Source organism: Electrophorus electricus, chromosome 2, assembly GCF_041902795.1.
Source record: "Electrophorus electricus isolate QZ-2024a chromosome 2, ASM4190279v1, whole genome shotgun sequence".
NCBI lineage: Eukaryota > Metazoa > Chordata > Actinopteri > Gymnotiformes > Gymnotidae > Electrophorus > Electrophorus electricus.
The window spans coordinates 13306519-13328494 of NC_137498.1; the positions used below are offsets into that span (position 1 = coordinate 13306519).

Sequence of the window (21976 nt, forward strand, 5' to 3'; positions counted from 1 at the left end):
GCCAGACTCATCCGCACTCATCAGTCCGGAGGGTGGGCTCCTGTAGTCCGTGATCATCCGTAGTCCCTGCCACAGGGATCTAGAGCCACTCTGCTGGAACTGTGTCTCTAGTTTCTTCCCGTAGCGCCGCTTCGCCTCCCTCACCGCCCTGCGCACTCCGTATGCTGCGGACTTGTACTCGTGAGGTACTCGAACATGTACTCGCGGCCTTTTCCTCGCGCCGCGTCTTCTGTTTTCCCTCAGGATCTCCGTCGGCCATCTTGGGTCCGGGGTTACAGACGGTTTGAGGTGAGTGCTATGTAGATTAAGAGAAATAAGGGCATCTCTGCTGTACGAGATACGCGCCGTGGTGTGTAGAGAAGGGCTGCGGAGAAGTCAGGGGTAGCGGGAAGAGCGAAAAGAGCGAAAAAAGTGCCAGGTGTGGACGGAGCAGTCGTGACGGCAGCCGACCTCACCGGCGCCATCTTAGAACCTTTATCCCAATTTTACACTAGAATAGACCCAGCAGTCAGAGTTGTGCTGTTTTGATTATTAAACTACACATTACAGAATAAATGTAGTATTTTGTATTATTTCTAGCTAGAAACCACCTGTCATGGCATAAGGCAAGAAATACACTAGAACAAAATTGAGCTTGTGAGTGTGTGACCACAGCTTAGCTGCAGAGGTGCAGAAGCAACAGAGTTGTCACTTCTAGTCTAAAAAGGGCTTTAGATTCTGATCTGGTACCCACTACCCACTGCTTGGAACTGTGAGAAATGAAACCACAGCAGACGTCAGACATCCTGAGCTCTCAGACCAGAACAGTCTCCTCCTTCTTCTGGGGTGTTTATAAGGTGTTTTGAGAGCAAAATGTTTATTGACTTTAAAAACTGCACATATTCACATTAAGATGCCATACACATATCAAATACTTTTCTACCACAATTTAGTCCACAAACCATATTTTTCTCACACCACTAATAGATTAAGAACACTGCTGTAAAAGTGGAGCCTGTATATTATATTTGATGTATTCACTGAGCTGAGTTATTTCATGACACAAGTATTTACATGAAAGTAGGGTCATACACTGACCATGACTGCAGACATTAGCATTAGGGTATTTATACAGCAGGAGACAAACAGGGAATATCTGGGAACAATTACTGGGAGGGATAAGAGACAAAACTCACATGAGACACATGTCAAGGGGCAGAGCAGGGGAGGAGCTACGAACCAAAACATACAAAAGCACATGGAGACAAAGACGTACTAAAGCAATAACATGCAATTGTCTTCTACTCTTTACTACAGTGTAGCCTATAGAAACATATACCAGGAAATATAGGACAATTATATTTTAACTATATTAAAAAGTACACAGACTTCATAAGATGGAATCATAAGATATGCAGAAATATTTAATAATTATTTGTTAAGCAAAATATTTTTCCAGTTCTACCTGAAAAAAGTCAGCTTGCTTAAATAACATTTTTATATTAACAAATAAATGTACAATTTAATGCAATTCAGCATTAAAAGAGAATTTCACACTCACCTTTAGTGAAGAGAAGACAAACTCAGCAGCTTTATCACTATGGAAACAGCAGCACACACTGACAACTCTACACCCAGAACTCCACTACCACTGTAGACACACACTGACTCCAGAGATCAGTCCAGAACTCTCAGCAGTACTTCACTGACGTCCACAAGGATGTCAATACAGTAATGTAGTGTCTTGTGAGTCCTGAGAACACCTGAGGTCTGTTTTTTCATTGTGTAGTTTCACAGAGCCCACAGGGCCCCTGGTGCCTCTGTGAACTAGACATGCATGTTGTGGTTTCAGTGTGGGGGTGTCTGTGGGGGAAGAAAGACGAGGCTTGAGAAACCACCAGAAGGCTGGAAAAGGCTGCTTGTTGACACCTTGCCGTTAAAGCAGCCATATAACACAGCCAGTCTACTGGTGGACAAAAACTGCATAGGCTACTTATAGTGTAGCCATAACACTTTATAAACATAAAATACATAAATACAGCAAATATCATACAGCATAAATATATAAAATCAGCAATAGAGCGGGTTGTTTTTTCGGTAATGAATGGTGTTTCAAACTATGGATGTCCCCTCCACCACAAATCATATTTTCTTGTAATAAAGTGTAAATATTTGTATTATTCTATTTATTATGTATTTGAAAGATATTTGACAAGCCAGTTAAAGAGAGCCTGGGTGATCAGTTATAATTAGACTCTGCCTTTGCTATGAGCCGTTACACTTAATACTAAAAACTGCTGGTTAAAACCACAAGGACTAAAAGCACAACTAACAGCTCACTCAGACCACGTGTGTTTTTAAAAACAGCTCAGCTAGCACAGATGTTCTAAATCCAGTCATCGTGGTCCACAGAAACATCATTATTTCCCATGTTCCTCTGCCTCATACACCTTCACTTGGGCCCAATCACATTTCACCCCTTGACCCAACCACTTAACCCTGGCCCTCCATATGTGGTGTTCATAAGTAGGGGTTGGATGTCCGACAGAGGGCTAGGGTGCACTGTTAGTGCTAAATGGTTTTCAGAGTCAATTGAGTGTGAAATTTCTCAGAATCCCTTGTGAATCATTGATAAAATGGATGCAGAAGCAAGGGGGAAGATTTCAACCACTACCCTTTGTAACTCAGTCCCAAGGGGCAAGATGACACTTGAAAACAAGGGGTAGGAGGAAAAATGAGAGGGGATTGGGCCTTGGCAAAAATCTAAGCACTAAATCTAAGAATAAAATGGATTAAAACATATTACATTTAATATGCATGGTTTTACCTAATTCTAGAGATATATAATAAAGTTATCTGTTACAGGACAAGGGGGTTTTCAGATCCAGTACAGACATTAAATCCTATAAGATCAAATACATTTGAAAAAAGAACTAAAATTCTTACTCTCTAATTTACCAGCTTAAAAAAAAGAGATCCCATCTAAAATCCTCAATGTCAGACCTAGCTACCATACATCGTACATTCTTTAAATTGAGAACAGCATTTTGAAGTCTGATTTCTGACTCAGTCACTGCTCAAATGGTCAAACCAGAACTGTATACATATTTTTAAAATTATGGCTCCTCTAGTTACTGGCTTAGAAGCAGTGTTACTGTGATTCTTATTACGTTATCTGACGCCAAACCAGAGGTGATAAATCTGATTTTGAACCCTGACAGACTCAGAGGGGCCTGGATGTTGCACCAACTGCTGTGATCAGATCATCATAGTGAATCAACATACAAGACAACACACTGGGAATGCACACCTCGGGACAAGAACAGGACCTCTAGAAAGTTGAACTAGACATTAATTGCTTATTTTTTCACTTATTCTTTTTAAATTGTTATTATTGTGGTGACCATTGTTGGCCAGAGGAGGATGGGCCCCCTTTTTGAGTCTTGGTTCCTCTCAAAGTTTCTTCCTCTTACTTCTTCCTCTAGGGAGATTTGTCTAGAACTGTTGCCCTTGGCTTGCTCCCTGAGAGCTTGGACTTGATCATTTGTAAAGCTGTTTTTTCACAACATCTGTTGTAAAAAGTGTTATATAAATACACTTTGATTTGAAAGAACTCATTTATAAATGAGTCACAGGTAAGTCAGAGAGTTTGGAGGTTAATGTATATTTGTCACATTGCCACATCTGTTTTAGAATTACATAGTTTCCATAACTTAAGTAATATGTGTATGAAACAATGACAAATATCACCAACATGCCCAATGTTATAACTGCCCCTGATTTGTGTGTTAGAGGCTGCTATGATTGGTCTGTCAAAACAAATGAAGACCCATTCAGGTCTCACTCAAATCCTTTATTACCATTCAGATGCCTGAGTTTGTGCACAGTAAACACAGCACCACCCAGGGCCCAGGGCATGGTAAACATTGTGCCATCAGGGCAGAGGGGACGGTAAACACAGTGCCATGTAGGACCAGGGCACAGTAAGTCCTCACGATTACATTGGTTCTTAATGGTGAGGCCAAGGTTTCTGTCAGATAGTGTAGTGGACAACATACATTCTACATAGTGCAGCTTTCACTTTATTTGGAGAATTAAGTCCATGATTGTAGACATTTATTTAATAGTCTATAGACTGTCAACTTGGTTATTTTAGCTTTCATTTTAATTGGACAGTCCAGTCTGAAAGCAACAGTACATTTGTGGTGTGAGTAGAGTTCACATCTCTAGTGGTGGAGTGACATTCTTACAGAAGGAGGACCAGTTTTTTGGCCAACAAACACGTTACTCCTGCAAACAAATTCCATATCAAATTTGAAATTTAACCACACTACTCAAACTGAACAGGTGCAATTAAAAATACACCCTGACTTATGTTTCATGCACTGCATTATGTATAAATAAATAAAAAATAATGTTTTGAAATTAAATACTCCTTTAAACATCTGTTCAAACTATTTTTAAAGTCTCAGGTAGCCAGTTCTGTGGCTGCCGTAATTCCACCTGCTGTTGTAACAGACACAGTTGTACTGCGCCTTTAAGAGGGAGCTTTATGGAGAGAGAGAGAGAGAGAGAGAGAGAGAGAGAGAGAGAGAGAGAGGGGGAGGAACCGTCACCTTTCTGCTCGCCTTCTCAACACTCCTTTTTTTTTTTTTTTTTGTTAACGCTGTACGGTGCTTTTTACTGTTTCCTTTCCGTATAAATACAGTGATGGTATTGAAGTGGTCCAGGAGAGAATAAAAGTCTTTCAGATTGTCCACACCAGTGTGTGTGTCACTCCATGTTTACTCCACGCATCGCGGTTACCCCGTAGCACCTGTTCCTCACTCCAGGTAAGAAGCGTTACACTGTTTTCATTAATAAGCCTTTGAAGTACTTTGAGTGTCGTAGTGAAATGAACTGACCAAACAACAGTGAGGGAGGTTATATTGGGTCTCACCCCCTGAGCTTCTACATCATGTCTCTGTGACAGGACGGAGCCACTTAACTAAGAATGAAACCGTCCTCACTGACAATGTGAGAATATCTGATAGATCACTGAATGATAAGGAAGAAAGAGGACGTACCACATGACGGCTTACAAAACCTACCGCATCTCTATATTTGGTGTGTGTTGTGTTGAGCTTAGTTTGTCAGAGTTTCATCTGAATACACTTCCTGTCCAATATAAGTGTTATTGTGAAGTCATTCAGTAGACTGTATTGAAGAGTGTGTACGGTGTGTATCAGCAGTCCTGCTGTAGCTGTGTGTAGCGTGTGTGTAACTCAGTAAGAATGCAGGTGTGTGTTTATCTGCTCCTTGTGCTCCACGCTGCTGATGGTGAGTGTTACCTTCTCTCTACAGGTGTTGTCATCCTCATACATTCATTTGCACAAAGGTATTTATATCTGGGAGCAGCAGAGAGCAGCAGCTCACCACTTACCCCAGATTCTGTCTATCGACCAAGAAATGTTTGAAGTCCAAATTTTGCCTCTTTAGTTTAGAACAAAAGCAGTTAAATGCGAACGTTGCTAACAAACACTGGAAGTCAACAGCAACTCAAATATAGCCTTCGTAAATACATGCCCACAAACTTCTCTCAAGCCGGTCAAACCGCATCCAAGTGTTAATAAATGTCTCCCAGACTAGTCGGTGTGTCGTATAACTCACTGTGAACTAGACAAGTGAAGAAACACGTCACCGGGAAGCGACCTGGATGAGGTTTGAGGACATGTAGCTCGATATCTGACTTATTTACAAATCCTATTAGCTGTCGTTGCTGTTGGCTTCCAGTGTTTGTTAGCAATGTTAGCAGCTTTTGTTCTAAACTAAAGGAGCGGAGAGTGGTGTGTGAGCAAAATGTTTACTTCTTTCACACACCCACGAAGATTGTCAAACAGTCTCCAAATCCTCATCAGTGACAGTGATCCAGCTCTGAAGTTCATGGTTTAATCAGTCAATCACTGACTGACTCTGGCAGCATAAATTCACTCCAGTGACTCCAGTTTAAAGACTTTTCTTATTTAGTCCCAAGTTATTCTGATGCCACCATAGTTATAGCTACCAGTTTACAGATGTGAGAATTCCCAGTATGCACCTCTTCCTCCTGACATATGTATTGCTAATCTGGTTGCACTCGGTGCTACGTGTGAAATGTGCTCACTTGTTTATTTCTGTTTGTGTTATTTATTCCTCATTTGTTCATCAATTGGCCAGGAAGCTTAGACAGTCCATGCTGGGGGTTTTGTCTTTTTACAGTTTTTATTTTATTTTGTTGTTGTTGTTGTTACAGCGCAGTGCACACTAGCCTACAGCCTCAATTAGTTACTTTACAGATATCCACCATCATCAAACAGTTGTTAAACAGCTTTTGACAGCTTTAACAACAAAAAGAACAAAGTAACAGAAAAGGTGAGAAAATGTTTCTACTTCCTGTGATGACTGTTGGGTTGTGATGACATTGTACTATCTACATCCAAAGTGGTCTTTACTTTGGTGACTCCTTTAGTGGTTCTGTGTCAGTTTGTGGATTTCACAGCTTCTCTTAAGTAGTTTTTTCTTAATAGTATGAAAACTACAACATGATCATAGACTGCTGCATTCCACCTGTACTTTATGAATAATATGAATGTTATCAGACCATCCTCATGTTTACCTGATTAAATGATCAATGTTTATTTTGATCAGCATGTAGTCTAGAGCTCTTCCTGTCTGATCTGTCTAATATTTGCTAAGCTACACATTCAGTTTGGCCCTCTGATCACTTTATGTGCAGGAGTGAAATGATGTGACCAAACAGTACTGAGGGGGATCACTGTGTAGCACTACTTCTTACTGCAGGATCACTTTACTGAGGATGGGGACCGAACACTGGGCAGCGCAGGAGGACTGGGCAGCATCATGCGGGTGATCGGACACAAGACTAATACACACTATACAAAACACACACAGAGAGAGAAATTACCTCTTTTTTTTACAAACCAAAAATGCCTCAGCATTGCGTTAATTATCAATGGACCCGCTTGGTCGACGGTGACGTGCATTGAGGACCAGGGCTCCGAGAAAAGTTGCCCGCGCGTGAACACGTGCCCAGGCGAGGTAAGCGGCACCTGCCGGCGGACCGGTTTCCGCGCACGTGCACTTATTTTCACCTTGCTCGGATGTTTTTTCAAAAACATGCGCGTTATTCAAGAGGGTGATAAACTGTTCTTGCTGTGGAAACGGTGCCGTGGCTCTTTACTAACGGCGCACGCGCGCACACACACACGCACACACACACACACACACACACACACACACAAAGACACACACACATTTTTACCATGTCATGAATATCTAACATCCCTATAACTAAATCGATGTACTTGTACCAGAAAACCTATAAATACCACCAGTTTGGTTAACAACTCTCTTTTGTTTAAGCAAAAAGTGTGTTTGTGTGTGTGTGTGTCCCCATCCACAGTGGCCTGTGCTCTGACACTATGCTATAGCGCTGGTATGGGAGTCCTTGTTACAGGCTGAGCGTCACCCCTGCCTGCCGTCCCCGTGTCACGCCGTCTCGCCAGCTGTCCACTTGCAGGCCAAGAAACGTTACCTGCTGGTGTCGGCGGGGGCGTGCGCGTTGCTTCTAGCCTACGCCTGGACCCTGCGCGTGGCCGAGCTCCACACCCGCCTCCCCCAGGGCCCGGTGCTGCCGGCCCCCCCGCCGCTGCGGTCCTACCTGGAGGGGGCGGAGCATGAGGAGGATGGTCCCCTCCTCTTGCACCAACACACCTCCCCCCGCGAGCGCCGCGACGTCCACCGGAACATGTACAAGAGCCGACGATGCCGTATGAAGACCTGCTTCGACTTCTCCCGCTGCCGCCACGCCTTCCGCATCTACGTGCACCCGCCGGCGAGTGGCGAGGCCGTGTCGGAGGGCTACCGCAAGGTGCTGGCCGCCATTGAGGAGTCGCGGTACCGCACACGCGACCCGGCCGAGGCCTGCCTCTTCGTGCTCGGCGTAGACATGCTGGACCAGGACCGGGGCCGCATCCGGGCGCTGCCGCTCTCTGGAACAAGGGGCGCAACCACCTGGTCTTCAACCTCTACACCTGGCCTGACTACGCGGAGGATCTGGGCTTCGACGCCGGACACGCCGTGCTGGCCAAGGCCAGCGCCGGTGCAAGGAACTTCCGACCCGGCTTCGACGTCTCCATCCCGCTGTTCCCCAGGGAGCACCCCCTGAAGGGCAGCGGGAGGATCCGGCTGACGGCCAACGACGTGCCGCCCGCCCGGAGGTACCTGCTGGTGTTCAAGGGGAAGCGCTACTTCACCAGCATTGGCTCAGAGACCCGGAACGCTCTGCACCACGTCCACAATGGGGACGACGTGATCCTGCTGACCACCTGCAGGCATGGAAAGGACTGGGAGAAGCACAAGGACAGCCGCTGCGACCGGGACAACGAGGAATACGAAAAGTAAGTGAGCTCCCGTTCCCGACCCATAGGGAGTTCTCATGGAGCGTTTCGCGGCTCGGGTGGCTGCGGTGGAAAGTGGGTGCTCGCGTGGGAGTGCCCCGAGCGCGAGGGGCGGGTCCCTCTGTGCGGCGTGGGCCCAGTGATTGGCTCTTGAAGCTGTCGCTCTGATGAGGCGCTCTCTCTCTCTCTCTTTGTCTCTGTCTCTCTTCTTCACACACACACACACACACACACATGCCTGCTGTCATTTCCATAATCCAGGGTGGATGTGTAAAATGGCCTGTTTAACTTCGTGGCCCATGGGAAGAGGTCTGGCCCTAGTTGTTTCATCCTGGTCTCACGCTTGTCTCACTGGCTCTTTCTTGTTTGTCACGTTCCCGGCGGGTTCAAATCTTTTTGCAAGGGATTCTTGCAAGCGCGCGTCATCGTCCGTACGTGAGTACGCACACAATTCTACTGGAAACAGCATACCCGCAAAATGCATGAACAGCTAGGTCGACCAGCGCCGGCCGGTCCGAAGGCTGAGGTGTGATTGGATCGTTCTAGAAGGGGGAGGTCTAATGTAGCAGCAGGCTGGGACCGAGAGCCAATGGCTGGTTGTTGTTGGAGCAGGGCACAAGGAGAGGCCCCACCCACCCTTAGAACAGAGAAAAAGAACCTGTACACGTTTATTAGGTAATGCAAGGGGGTGGGGCCCATGGGCGGGGCCGAAGGGCGGAGCCCTGCTGTTTGTCTTTTAAATTCTGATTTTCTTTTCTTTGCTTTCTCGAGTCCTTCAGCAAAGATCTGAGGCCAGACAATAAATTCCCAGTTGCTGTTGAAATATTTGCAGCAAATGACCTGCTAATAGAATAACCCTCAGTCACAACGTCTGCCCTGTGCCCTTATATACACAAATAAATAAAACTAACATCCTGTCACGTGACTGGAGCCGTGGTCTGATGGGGGAATCTGGATCTTGGCTTTAACTGGAGTGATATGTGAAGTGTTCCTGTATGAATGAAACCAGAGGTCCTGACCCTCAGACACTTACAGTTTTAAATAAATTGAAAGGGATTTCAAAGTGGCAGTACAGTCGATAATTGGCCCTCTATTAAATTAAGCAGGATCGGAGAGGCAGAGGAGGGTGGGATTCCTTAAACACGCACGCACACGCACGCACAGCCGAGTGTGTTTAATTATCGAGTGACTCGGAGTCAATGAGAGGCCCTCTTTGGAAGCCTGTTAGATGTCTTTGTGAGGTTCACTTTCCTTCTCGCCCGCAGGGATAAGGGGAAAGAGAGAGAGAGGGACGGAGGGGTGATGGACGGAGAGAGAAATGGCAGCCCCGCCGATAACACGCATCAGAGGGCTCTAAATTACAGCCGCTAATGGCCAGTTGAGGGAGGGAGAGAGAGAGAGAGAGAGGGAGAGCTGGGAAGAGATGTAGTCTGTGATAGAGGGAGAGAGAGAGAAAGCCTAAACTAATTCTACAGTCATAGCTATGGGGCAGGTGTACCTATAGACTGGTAACTCAGTACACAGTCTAAACTCATTTTAGTGCTTCACCTCTATAAAGGTGTAATGTGTCATTTTAAGCAGGTAAAAATAGAAACCACACTCATCTGGCTTTTGCTCTTTATTTTTAAAACAGAAATAAATTCTCACAGTCAAGTAATGGCTACAGTCAACAATAAAGCACTTGACATAAAATTATATGCACATTTATGTAACGATGGAGGCTAGGCAGGATGCACGAACGAGCCGACAAAAGTTACATTTATTAACGCCAGACAACAGACAACATAGCACATTGTATTAGCCTATCATCGACAACATCCACTACTAAACATGAGGCTTATATACACGCACAGTAATGACACAAAGTAATGAGAAGCAGGTGTGAAACACGGGGAGGGCGTGGCCATATGAACAAACATGCAAACACACACACAGAGACGTCTGGGAGGAGGGGCCTTACCGTGAAAATTTACACATCATTTTTTATTTCATTAAAGCAAAAAGCACTACTACTAAATAAATTACATGCAGAAAAGCTAACAATTCACAGAAGTATTCAAATCACCTTTCAGCAGATTAACCCCTAATGAGGCATTTACAGTGATGAAACAAATAAAATACTGGCTATTTATTGGCTACCAGCCATGTTTTTGTATGATTGTTTTTTTTTTTCCATTTGCTTGATTGCATTTGTGTGTGTGTGTGTGTGTGTGTGTGTGTGTGTGTGTGTGTGTGTGTGTGTGTTTAATTTGAATTTAATTTGATGCTGGCATATTCTGTATAATCTGCATTATCCATTGGAGTGGACGCTGGTTTGCTTTTCTGACTGTGTACTACAGTGGAGTAAGTGACATCATCCTGTGGGAATAACACATTAACAACTGTTAACACACACACAAACGCACACACACAGACGTTTACAAAACACACACGTTTCTGCAGGCTGCACATTGGATAGCACATGGGCGAAACACAACACTAAGAGAAACACATGGGACGTGATCACCAGTGAGAGTGAACAGTGCAGAAACAGAGTTCAGCTGGGTACTGTTCATGCTCCAGGAAATCTCTCTCTCCTCATATCACACCTGACTGAAGGGGATGGGGGAGTGTAAAGGTGTTATCTTAAATGGAGAGAATATAAAGACACCGCACTCACCATTAAATCTCTATCAAGCACAGTGATACTGTCATCATTAGACTGAACCCACAACTTTTGACTGTTCCAGACCTTCTGTGTTAAACTGTGTTTAGAGCAGTACTATAAGCAGATGTTACTCAAATGCACCATTTGTTGTAATGAATGCCGTTAGGGTTGCAAGCAGTCAGCACTGAGGTAGTAGATGACAATTTTAATTTTAGATTAAAACTGCAGCTATGAACTTACTTGAGCCGTTAACACACGTAATACATAAAACTCTCTCTGAACAAGCTTCTCTCACTTCTCCATTCTGAGAGTGTAGGGATCACTGCAGAAAATCACTCCAGATGAAGCATCTGGGTCAAAGCATTTAGGTGGTGTCATTTTGCTTTTTAATTGAAATTGAAAACATACCCCAAACTAGCACGGCCTCCTGTTGGGTCTACATGAGCTTATGGAGGGTGTCTGTGGTGGTTCAGTCTGCAGTCTGGCAGGGAACGTCGAGATGGAGAACGTCACTGCTTACTCGGTCCTGCAGCCCTGCTCCTGACTCGGTCCTGCTGCCCTGCTCCTGCACTGACCCACACGCCAGACCTGAGAGGTTACACTGTGCCAGGCACAGTTCAACCAGAAACAGGTGGAGTGAGAGTGAACAGTACAGAAACAGAATTCACCTGTACTGCACACTCTCTAAGAAATCTCTCTCTACTCATATCACACCTGACTGAGGAGGATGGCGGGCTGTACTTATGCAATCATAAAGGAGCTCAAAACAGATACATCAGGCTCAATGTACAATGTAAAACATATATCAGTGGGCTTGTATGTTTAAAAATGCCCATAAAAAGTATAACTTTTTAAACATAGCATAGCTTTTAAATAATGACTAGAGATAATGTGTGCAATATGGCTCAGGGCCAACTGTCTCCTGAATGAGTAAAAGGATTATTTCATCTTCATTTTCAACATTCAGAGTTGTCTTTGCGCTGCACCACCCCTCACTCCTCAGTGTTGTTACAGTCTCTCCTCAGACTCTGCCCTACATCCCTCTTTGCTTTGGTCACCGTGATCTTCCACCACATCATCGTGGCTGTGGTCTACTGTACCAAGAGGACCAAAGCTACAAACAACATAAACAAGCTGTTGTAGTATCACCATGCCTCCTGAAATTAAGAATTTATCATCCATTTTACCTCAGCATCAGTTCCTGCCACACTGATGGAGATGGAACAGACAACAGACATTAACAGGCCCACTACAGACCTACACACTTTCTCAATGTACCGTCTATGGACCTAAATACTTGATCAGAAGGACAGCCAAAGAGCTACACAACTGATCCTATCTGGGTAACCCTTTATTTGGATTGTCTGCATTTAGACATTCAATAGACCATCTCTAGACTATTGACTGTTCAAAGTTATGAATATCTTATTAACCAATTCTCAACAACATGTGAGTAGAGGCTTATCTATCTTTCAGCATGTCTTATATTTCACCAATAGACTGCATGTTACTTATCAACTAAAAGCAAGGAATTATAGTATAGATAGGATAGGTGAATAGATGTTGCAAATAACCATCAAAGTATCTCTAGAGATTGTATAGCCTGCACTGTATAGATGAACAACTGTTCAATTCATTTTTATTGAAATTTAAAGTTCAGTTACACTACAGTGCATATAAATGAGACATTGCAGTTTCTGAGGAGTATTATATTTATTAAAATTTTTACCTTCTCCAGTAAAGTACTGTTTTGATAGTTCCTCTTTTTTATATACACTGTTTATACACTATTTTTAAACATGTATTAATCATTGTTAGATTAATAGTCCATCAAAATGAAATTCTCTTTTAGTCCTCCAGATGGAATTGTTTCTCCATGGTGAGGCCAAGGTTTCTGACAGAGTGTAGAGGACAACATAGTCACCTGGAACATACTGCCTCTTTAAATTTATTCAGACAATTCAGTCTGTCTTTGTAGACATTTCGTTAGTAGTCTATAGACTTATATACTTATAACTTAGCCAGTTTAGCTTTCATTTTAACACTCGATGCACTGCTTCTGGTGTGAAATGGGATTAAGGCCTACTTTGTTGTAAAAATGTCTTTATTAGATCAACTTGTTGCAAGTTCAGATGTAACACTTTGCAGATGTAAGTTCAGAGGTAATACTTTTAAAGTCTCTTAGCTCTTCAGAAAATCCTCCCGTACTTCCCAGCAAAGGTCAAAGTGCATTTGGTTCAATTTATTTGAAGAAAAGTTTTACTTATCATAATAAACATAAGTACTCTTACCTGTGGACTTCAAGGACTTTTCCTAATGAATAGTGTTTCTCGTCATTTCTTGTCATTGCATGTACAGGTAGAATGAGATGAGTGCAACACTTTTTTCTCTCAGTTACTCAGAGACTCTTTGGACTAGACCAACCACTTCTTTACATATAAAGCTTACATCTGTCTTCTAATTAGTCATGCCATTTAAAAATGATTACACATGACATCCACTTATTTAGTTGAATAGAAGAAGTCAGATGTTGCAACTGACCTCAATCCTGGGGACGGTCTCAGCACAGATCAGGGACGGTTGCAGCATGTTACATATACATTATTTTTACTTTTGCTTTTTGCCTCTTAATTAAATCTTAATTAAATTAAAACTAGAAACAGACTTCCTGGCCCAAGAGTTCAAAGTGTCATGCCCAGCAAGGTTGCTTTAAACCTGAGCACACTTCAGACCGTTTCACTCTGTAAATCTTTCCAGACCCAAGAGGTCACAGAATCATAGCCAGCAAAGTAGCTCTGGGCCTGGGCACACTTCAAGCAGTTTGACCCTTTAAATAAAACTAGAAACAGACTTCCTGGCCCAAGAGGTCACACAGTCAAGCCCAGCAAGGTTGCTTTAAACCTGGGCACACTTCAGACTGTTTCACTCTTTAAATCATTCAAAGCACCACATTTCAAGGCTCAAGAGGTCACAGAGTCATGCCCAGCAAAGTAGCTCTGGGCCTGGGCAGACCATGCAGTTTGACCCTTTAAATAAAACTAGAAACAGACTTCCAGGCCCAAGATGTCATACGGTCATGTCCAGCAAAGTAGCGCTGGGCCTTGGCACACTTCACGCAGTTTGACCCTTTAAGCAAAACTAGAAACAGACCTCCAAGCCCAAGAGGTCACAGAATCATACCCAGTAAAGTAGCTCTGGGCCTGGGCACACTTCAGGCCATTTGACGTTTTATATAATGGAATCACCAGACCTCCAGGCCCAAGAGGTCACACAGTCGTGCCCAGCAAAGTAGTGCTGGGCTAGGGCACACTTCATGCACTTTGTGCCTTTAAATAATACTACAACCAGATTTCCAAGCCCAAGAGGTCATACAGTCATGCCCAGCAAAGTAGCTCTGGGACTGGGCAGACCATACAGTTTGACCCTTTAAGTAATACTACAACCAGACTTCCAGGCCCAAGAGGTCACACAGTCATGCCCAGCAAAGTAGCTCTGGGCCTTGGCACACTTCACGCAGTTTGACCCTTTAAATAATACTACAATCAAATTTCCTGTCCCAAGAGGTCACACAGTCATGCCCAGCAAAGTAGCTCTGGGCCTGGGCACACTTCATGCAGTTTGACCCTTTAAATAAAACTAGAAACAGACTTCCAGGCCCAAGATGTCACACGGTCATGCCCAGCAAATTAGTGCTGGCCCAGGGCACACTTCATGCTCTTTGTGCCTGGGGCTACAATCCTGCACTTTTAAAAAATAATAAACCATTTGAAGCGGTAATGAACGGAGCATTTAATTCTGTTTGTCTAGTGGCTCAATTTCATAATATAAGCATATATTATGCAAGACAGTGTTTGCCTAACTGCATAGCCTTGGTACTGAAACACCCGAGAAAGATGAGCCTTGTTTTGTTGAACATTGTATTGTGATCAATAAGCCTAATTTTCAGTTAAAATTGTATAATTTCTTAAGAATTTATTATTATAGTTGTTGTTTAGGTTGCATTTTGATCCTTAATGAGTGTTCAAATGACTTTGGATTATAACGAATACAGAGTGAGTGAATTGTACCTATGTGGAATGATTACTAATTAATTAATATATAGTTTACATGTATAGGTTATATTTACTTTATTTATTTAGATTTTTTAATCTGAGCCTGATAACAAAATGATAGCGTAAAGAGGGGGAAATGATTTTAAAATGTGATTTATAATATGAGACTATAATGTCATTTCAGCTGCACTTTTTTCATTGTTCTAAACAGCCACTGAACAGAATTTAGCGCTCCATTATGTCATAATGTGTGTCATTCTATTTCTGACCCCAGATCAGTTTATTGAGTGGATTTGCCGATGACGATCATTTTAGACAAAACATCAACAGAGACTACAAACAATTCTTCACGCATAAGAGGTACTGAGAAACGAAAACAAAACGTAAGTAGAATTTAGTTTTATCTACAAAGGCAGATACTAAATATTTGATAAATGAATCGTATTATAAACAAGTAGCCAATATGCGAATTTAAAATGAGAACACACATTTTAATGATGGAGAACTTTTGACTGAACGGAGAACTAATTAGTGGGCTGATAGTGAGCTCCCCGCCCCACTAGTCACGTGGTACGGCCCGCCGCCTGCAGTGGGAGTTCATGGTCTTGTGTGAAACCACGACTATGTAGTCACACACACCTGCAGCGGGTTATTCTGCTAATGTCTGTGTGTGTTTAAACCCCGGTTGGTGTGTGTATCCCTGTCGGTCTGTGTTCGCTAATGTTCACGTACGTGGTGCACTTTGTTTGTAAGCTGTGTTCAACGTTGCTCATGTTCATCTTGCCTGTTTCGTGTGAGCGCCACTGTGTTCGTTATTCGTGTTCGTCTAATAAACGTCTGTCTACGTCAAGGGAGTTTGTGGGACCTGCGGCACTCGGGACGTCTCAGCTGTTTAATTTAACGGACCGCACAAATATTTTAAAATGCGGCATAAGTGAGTAGAGAATGAACTAACTAAAAGGAAACGTTGATGAATAAAAGGAGACGTAGCTGAAAATATTCGCGTAACTGAACTCCATTAGATGAAATGCGTTGACTGAGACAAGGGAAAGTGACTTCTGCGCTTGTTTTAAAAAAGCCTTTGTAAGACCACGAGTGTGGCCATTATGCACTGTCGGACAACAGACAACCTTTGTTTCACATTTATTAACATTTGTAGAAGAAATTGAGCTACGGGTGGCCATTTGTTCGGTTACATAATAACTGTATATAAATATATAAAGTCTACAGGCTTTGATTTCTCATTTCCATATAGAGATATGAAACTGGGGTACAAAGGTAATCCTGTGCACAAATGCATGTAAAATAAGCCTTGTTTTGTAGAAAACTGTGTTGTAATCAAAGCCTAATTTTCATTTCAAATTTAATTACTTCTTAGGACTAAATCTTTAATTCTTAAAAATTAAAGGTTTTTTTTAAATATCCAAAAACACATGCAAACTGTTTCAACTTTTTAAAAGAAACTAAACAGCTTTATTATCATTCAGTGCAGTAGAGCTTTCTTCTGCCCTTTCTAGATGCCAAGGGACAACTTCATTATTAATATTATTACCAGAAGCCAGAAGAGTCATAGAGACCCTGCTCCCATTGCTTGGTTTAAGCAACATTACTGTGCCAATCTGGGAGAAAGTGTAAGTGTCTACATCTTTTTTACTGCATCCACGGTTTTATTTATTTTGCCTTCACATTTTCCTGACTTGTACAGATGGCAATCCAAAATATGCTGTCCATTAGTGGAGTTTCCACTGCCCAGGTGGGGTCAATGGATGATTCATTTCCTTTACAATTCATCACTGATTATTTCTCATTTCTCACTCAAGAAACAGGAGGACTGTAAGGAGGTTCGTACCATCCGGAGCATAACTGCTGAACACATTATGATCATAGAGTCAACGGGAGAGATTTGCTCTTTGGACCACAGTGTACATGTAGAAGGTGCAGATGTACTTTCTTGCATAAATCTAGCTTTACATTAAGAACACACAGTAGGACATGATGTTTGCTCACTTTAAATATGTTCCTGTACTTTGTTATGTAATTGCATTTTTATTGATTTTTTGGGGAAAAAAACAACATCTGTAGATGTAAGAGAGGATCTGGGTGGAGTAGGGGAATCTATTACAGAGGCAGTCAAAGTGGAGAACACCCCAGCTGGTGAGTAGCATCAAAGCACCACATCAATAATCAGAGTTTACATACATCCACTCCATGGACACCAGTTTAAAAATTCTACTTTTATTTCAAATATAAAGGCTCAGAATGCAAGAAGTTGAAGAGAGTACGCATCTTCTTCAGACGAGCATGGCAGGCTATAAAAAGCACCTTGTCCTGTGCCAAGCGCTCCAACAAAATTAGCCCTACTCTTTAACTTTTCCCAGGTCTTTTTACCAATTTATTTTGTATTTCTTTTTTCCCTTCATTTTCCCCAACCTGTCTTTTCATTTTCTGAACATCTTTTGACTTTTTGATTTATTTCTGATTAATAAATTTTACTTCATGCAAATATTTTGTTTGTTTGCATTCTGGACCTTTTAATCATATTTTCATTCTAAAACCAGCCAGGTTATGATTCTAATTCAGCCAAATAAATCTTGAATGATTCAACTCACTTTAATAACATTTTTAGATTATCACATATATGTACAGTTTCATGTCACTCACCTTTAGTGAGAGGAAGTACAGTAAAGAGAAAACACAAACTGAGCATCCTTGTCTCTATGGAAACACCACTGAACTCCCAGCACACACTGACAACTCTACACCTAGATCTCCACTACCACTGTGGACATACACTGACTCCAGAATTCTCACAGCATTACTTCATTACTCCAGACCCTAATGTCCACCCAGCAGAGAGGAACTGGGAACAAATGAACTTGGCCAGAGCTCTTATGTTTATTTTCAAGTTCACATCACCAGCTTTACGGAGACATACAAAACCACACACAGTGCCATCATGTCCTTTGACCTGTGAGGTCTCTGGTTGTTTCTTCCTTTGTGATGTATCCTACAATCCCACACTGACCATGATGCTGCATCTGTGAAACCATATAGGAGACACACATGCTCATTATAAAGCAAAGGGGGTGGAGTCTGATGTAGAGGAGAGAAACAAACAGACATATATTATCCCATCGCTCTTATTCTCAAACTCCTCTTTCTAAGTTTATAGTTTTAAAATGCAGTTTATAGAGTTAATCACCTCAAAGCTTGCGCATATACAAATTTTTGCACTACTTTTTCATAGCTTGATATATTTTAGGTTTGCACTGTCTTATGTTGTCCTGTGTACTTAATATTTTATTCATTGTATCAAATTTGTTTTATTGGTAAATATACTTTGAACTATTATGCACTGTCACTACAGAATGCTGTGTGCTTTGTCTTCAGAGTCTATAAGCATGCAAACATACACACACACACACACACACACACGCATTTAAGAATTTATAGATAGTGAGAGGACCTGCTTTTTGTTTGGTTTTTCAGTTTCCACATCACAATAATTTCTTTTGACCATTGCTTATGTAGAAAAGTTCTTTAAGATTTTTTGTGAGTAATATGAAGTTCTGAATTTACTGAATGAGTCAAAAACAATAAGACACAATAAGAACCTATTTGAACTTTGATAAACTCTGTTAATCAGCCTTTGAACATAGACATGGTTTGGGTAGTACATGAGCAGTCCCTTTTCTCAGTGAAGTACTGACATCTCTTCTCACAGTACACAATATTCCCCAAATTATCAGTAACCATACCAGTCCTACACATACTAAACCTGTTTTGTACTAAATTAAATTCAAACTAGACCTGCCATTGAGAACACACTGGAGCCTAGTTCTAGTTTTAGTCTGTGTTTAAAACATCATCCTTTATCCCAATTTCACGTTAGAATAGACCCAGCAGTCAGAGTTGTGCTGTTTTGATTATTAAACTACACTTTACCGAATAAAAGTAGTATTTTGTACTATTTCTAGCTAGAAACCACTGATAAGCCTGTCATGGCATAAGGCAAGAAATAGACTAGAAGGAAACTGAGCTTGTGAGTGTGTGACCACAGTTTAGCTGCAGAGGGACAGAAGCAACACGGTTGTCACTTCTGGTCTAAAATGGGCTTTAGACTCTGATCTGGTACCCACTGCCCACTGGTTGGAACTGTGAGAAATGAACCTGCAGCAGACGTCAGACATCCTGAGCTCTCAGACCAGAACAGTCTCCTCCTTTTTCTGGGGTGTTCATAAGGTGTTTTGAGACCAAAATGTTTATTGACTTTAAAAACTGCACATATTCACATTAAAATGCATACACATTTCTAATACTTTTCTACCACAATTTAGTCCACAAACCATATTTTTCTCACACCACTAATAGATTAAGAACACTGCTGTAAAAGTGGAGCCTGGATGTTATATTTGATGTATTCATTAAGCTGAGTTATTTCATGACACAAGTATTTACATGAAAGTAGGGTCATACACTGACTATGACTGCAGACATTAGCATTAGGGTATTTATACAGCAGGAGACAAACAGGAAATATCTGGGAACAATTACTGGGAGGGGTAAGAGACAAAACTCACATGAGACACCATAATCAGTACGGGTGGGCAACTATGTTTCATCCACCCTCACCCTCAGCACTTTAGCTCCCCAGGGTTGTGTCCTAAGCCCCATGCTCTACTCACTGTACACCTACGCTGTGTGGCCACTTCCAGCTCTACCATCAATGCCAAGTTTGCTGACGATACTGTCGTCATGGGTCTGATCTCGGACAACGATGAGAGGGCCTACCTGGAGGAGATTAAACACCTGGAAAACTGGTGCCAGGAAAATAATCTCCTCCTAAACGTCAGCAAGACAAAGGAGTTGATTGTGGACTGCAGCAAGAAGCAGGAGCGGCACTACCAACCTGTTAGGATTAATGGAACCACGGTGGAGAGAGTAGACAGTTTCAGGTACCTTGGAGTTCACATCTCGCAGGACCTGTCCTGGTCCCACCACACCAACTCCCTGGCATGCACTATTGAGAGCATCCTCACATGAGTCTGGTTTGGGAACTGCACCAAGCAAAACAGACAAGCACTCCAGAGCATGGTGCGTTCAGCAGAGCGGAACTTCATATGGAACTTCCTGACCTGTAGACCACCTAATACAAGTGGTGCCAGACCAAGGCTAGGAGGATTGTGAAGGAATCCACCCATCCCAACAATAGGCTCTTCTCTCTGTTGAGGTCAGGGAAGCGCTTTTGCTCCCTGAAGACCAACACAGAGAGACTGAAGAGGAGCTTCTTCCCGCAGGCCATTTGGGCCCTGAATCAGGCCAACTGATGGAACTGAAGGGACTACTCTGTGTATGATGTCCACAAACATCATAAAACAAAACAAAACAAACAAACAAAAAAAAACTGTGAATTGTAAATTGTAAAAACTGGAAATTGTACATTGTATATATGCATAGTATACATCCTGTCTTCATTCATCATAACATATTTATTTATTCATTAAACCACTCTCCATTACCCTGTATCTCTCCTCAGCCATGGACAGAGCAGTTACATAAAGCATTTCACTGCCAGTTATAGCATGTATGACTATGTACGTGACAAAGAGTCTGAGGTCACATGTGTCAGGCGTGTGCTACCAGCCCAGTGTTGAGGGATCGTTCCTGAGCCCCCCACCCCCCACCCCCCCAATTAAATTAAATAAATAAACATATTTAATAAAGCCATATGTGCAGAGCATGACTAGCCTGACTGTGTACTGCTTTCCCAGTGGGTTTTCGCATTACACACACATACTTACTCACACAGTGACTATGTTTTCACTGGCTTATCATCAAGAGAAAAAGGATGTGAGTTTTGCCTACCACATGCTCAGTGTCTCCATCGAGGGTTGGCCGGATAACCTCAGATAACCTCAGATAATCTCAACCAAAACCCTAGTACCATGCTATTCTTAATCAGTTCAATAACAGTGTTTTTATGAGGAACTCCATCCTTAGAAATTATATTGTAGCCTTGCATTATTCAATTCCATAGAAATGTATTTTTATAATGGGTTTCTCAGCAGGTGTTATCACAAGGCAACAATTACATAAATCAGCTTTAAGAGATCGAGAATCCAGGCTCATCCTCTTCTGTTCGACACGGGATGGTATGATCATTATAGTTCCCTAATATACACACCCTTGTACGTGGACATGCCTAATAATTTAGTCTCTCTTTCTGCTGAGGTTCACCTACCCCTGATGTCATGATGTTATTGAGCCTACACCCGTCTCATCTGCCATGGCTACTCCCTCCACCCACTGATGTCCCCTGTTGTAGCCCACCACACCTCCACCCCAGCCAACTAATTCTCCGTTGCCTTTGATGGACATTCTCTTGTGGGATGGGTTTCGGACATGTGCACACATTTGGACAAGACTAAGACCTCTAGAGAACCAGACTAGACATTAACTGCTTATTTTTTCATTTTATTATTATTTATTTATTTTTCTCATAAAATTGTTACTAAATTATCATTGTGGTGACCGTTGTTGGCCAGAGGAGGATGGGCTTTGATTTTATAAGGTGTGTGGGTCTAGTTATTGATGTGTATACATGTATTTGTGTGTTTGTGTGTGTGTACTGGTATATGTAAATACCTCTTTCCGTCCAGTAGGATGAGTCCCAGCAGCAGAAGGACAACACGAATGAGGATAGAGTAGTACTGCCTGTGAGAGACATTTTGGGAAATATTGCCACTTGTATTGTCTGTGCATTGTCTATGCTGCTATGTTGCCACTGTTGGGCCCCTGAGCAAGGCCCTTAACCTACAATAGCTCAAATTGTCATAACTGTAAATTGCTTTGGATAAAAA

General features: G+C 42.4%; 1 protein-coding gene across 4 annotated transcripts; it reads left to right on the plus strand.

Annotated features, from left to right (window-relative positions):
- The first annotated feature begins 149 nt into the window (after positions 1-149).
- LOC145647937 (exostosin-1c-like) lies at positions 150-17048 on the plus strand. Of its 4 annotated transcripts, XM_081695489.1 has the most exons (8): positions 150-288; positions 3201-4811; positions 6251-6369; positions 6734-7056; positions 7421-8417; positions 15391-15499; positions 16634-16747; positions 16937-17048. In XM_081695489.1, the coding sequence occupies exon 5, from the start codon at positions 7766-7768 to the stop codon at positions 8183-8185; it is 420 nt and encodes a 139-aa protein (XP_081551615.1). In that variant the 5' UTR covers positions 150-288; positions 3201-4811; positions 6251-6369; positions 6734-7056; positions 7421-7765; the 3' UTR covers positions 8186-8417; positions 15391-15499; positions 16634-16747; positions 16937-17048. The 4 variants fall into 4 exon arrangements, 3 of the variants coding, with proteins under 3 accessions (XP_081551615.1, XP_081551617.1, XP_081551616.1); XM_081695491.1 differs by lacking the exons at positions 15391-15499; positions 16634-16747; positions 16937-17048 and adding an exon at positions 12257-13288; XM_081695490.1 differs by lacking the exons at positions 15391-15499; positions 16634-16747; positions 16937-17048 and adding an exon at positions 12079-12250.
- Positions 17049-21976: the final 4928 nt, after the last annotated feature.

Coding starts and splice junctions, on each gene's coding strand:
- LOC145647937 (XM_081695489.1), top strand. CDS start 7,766: ATGTACAAGAGCCGACGATGCCGTATGAAGACCTGCTTCGACTTCTCC.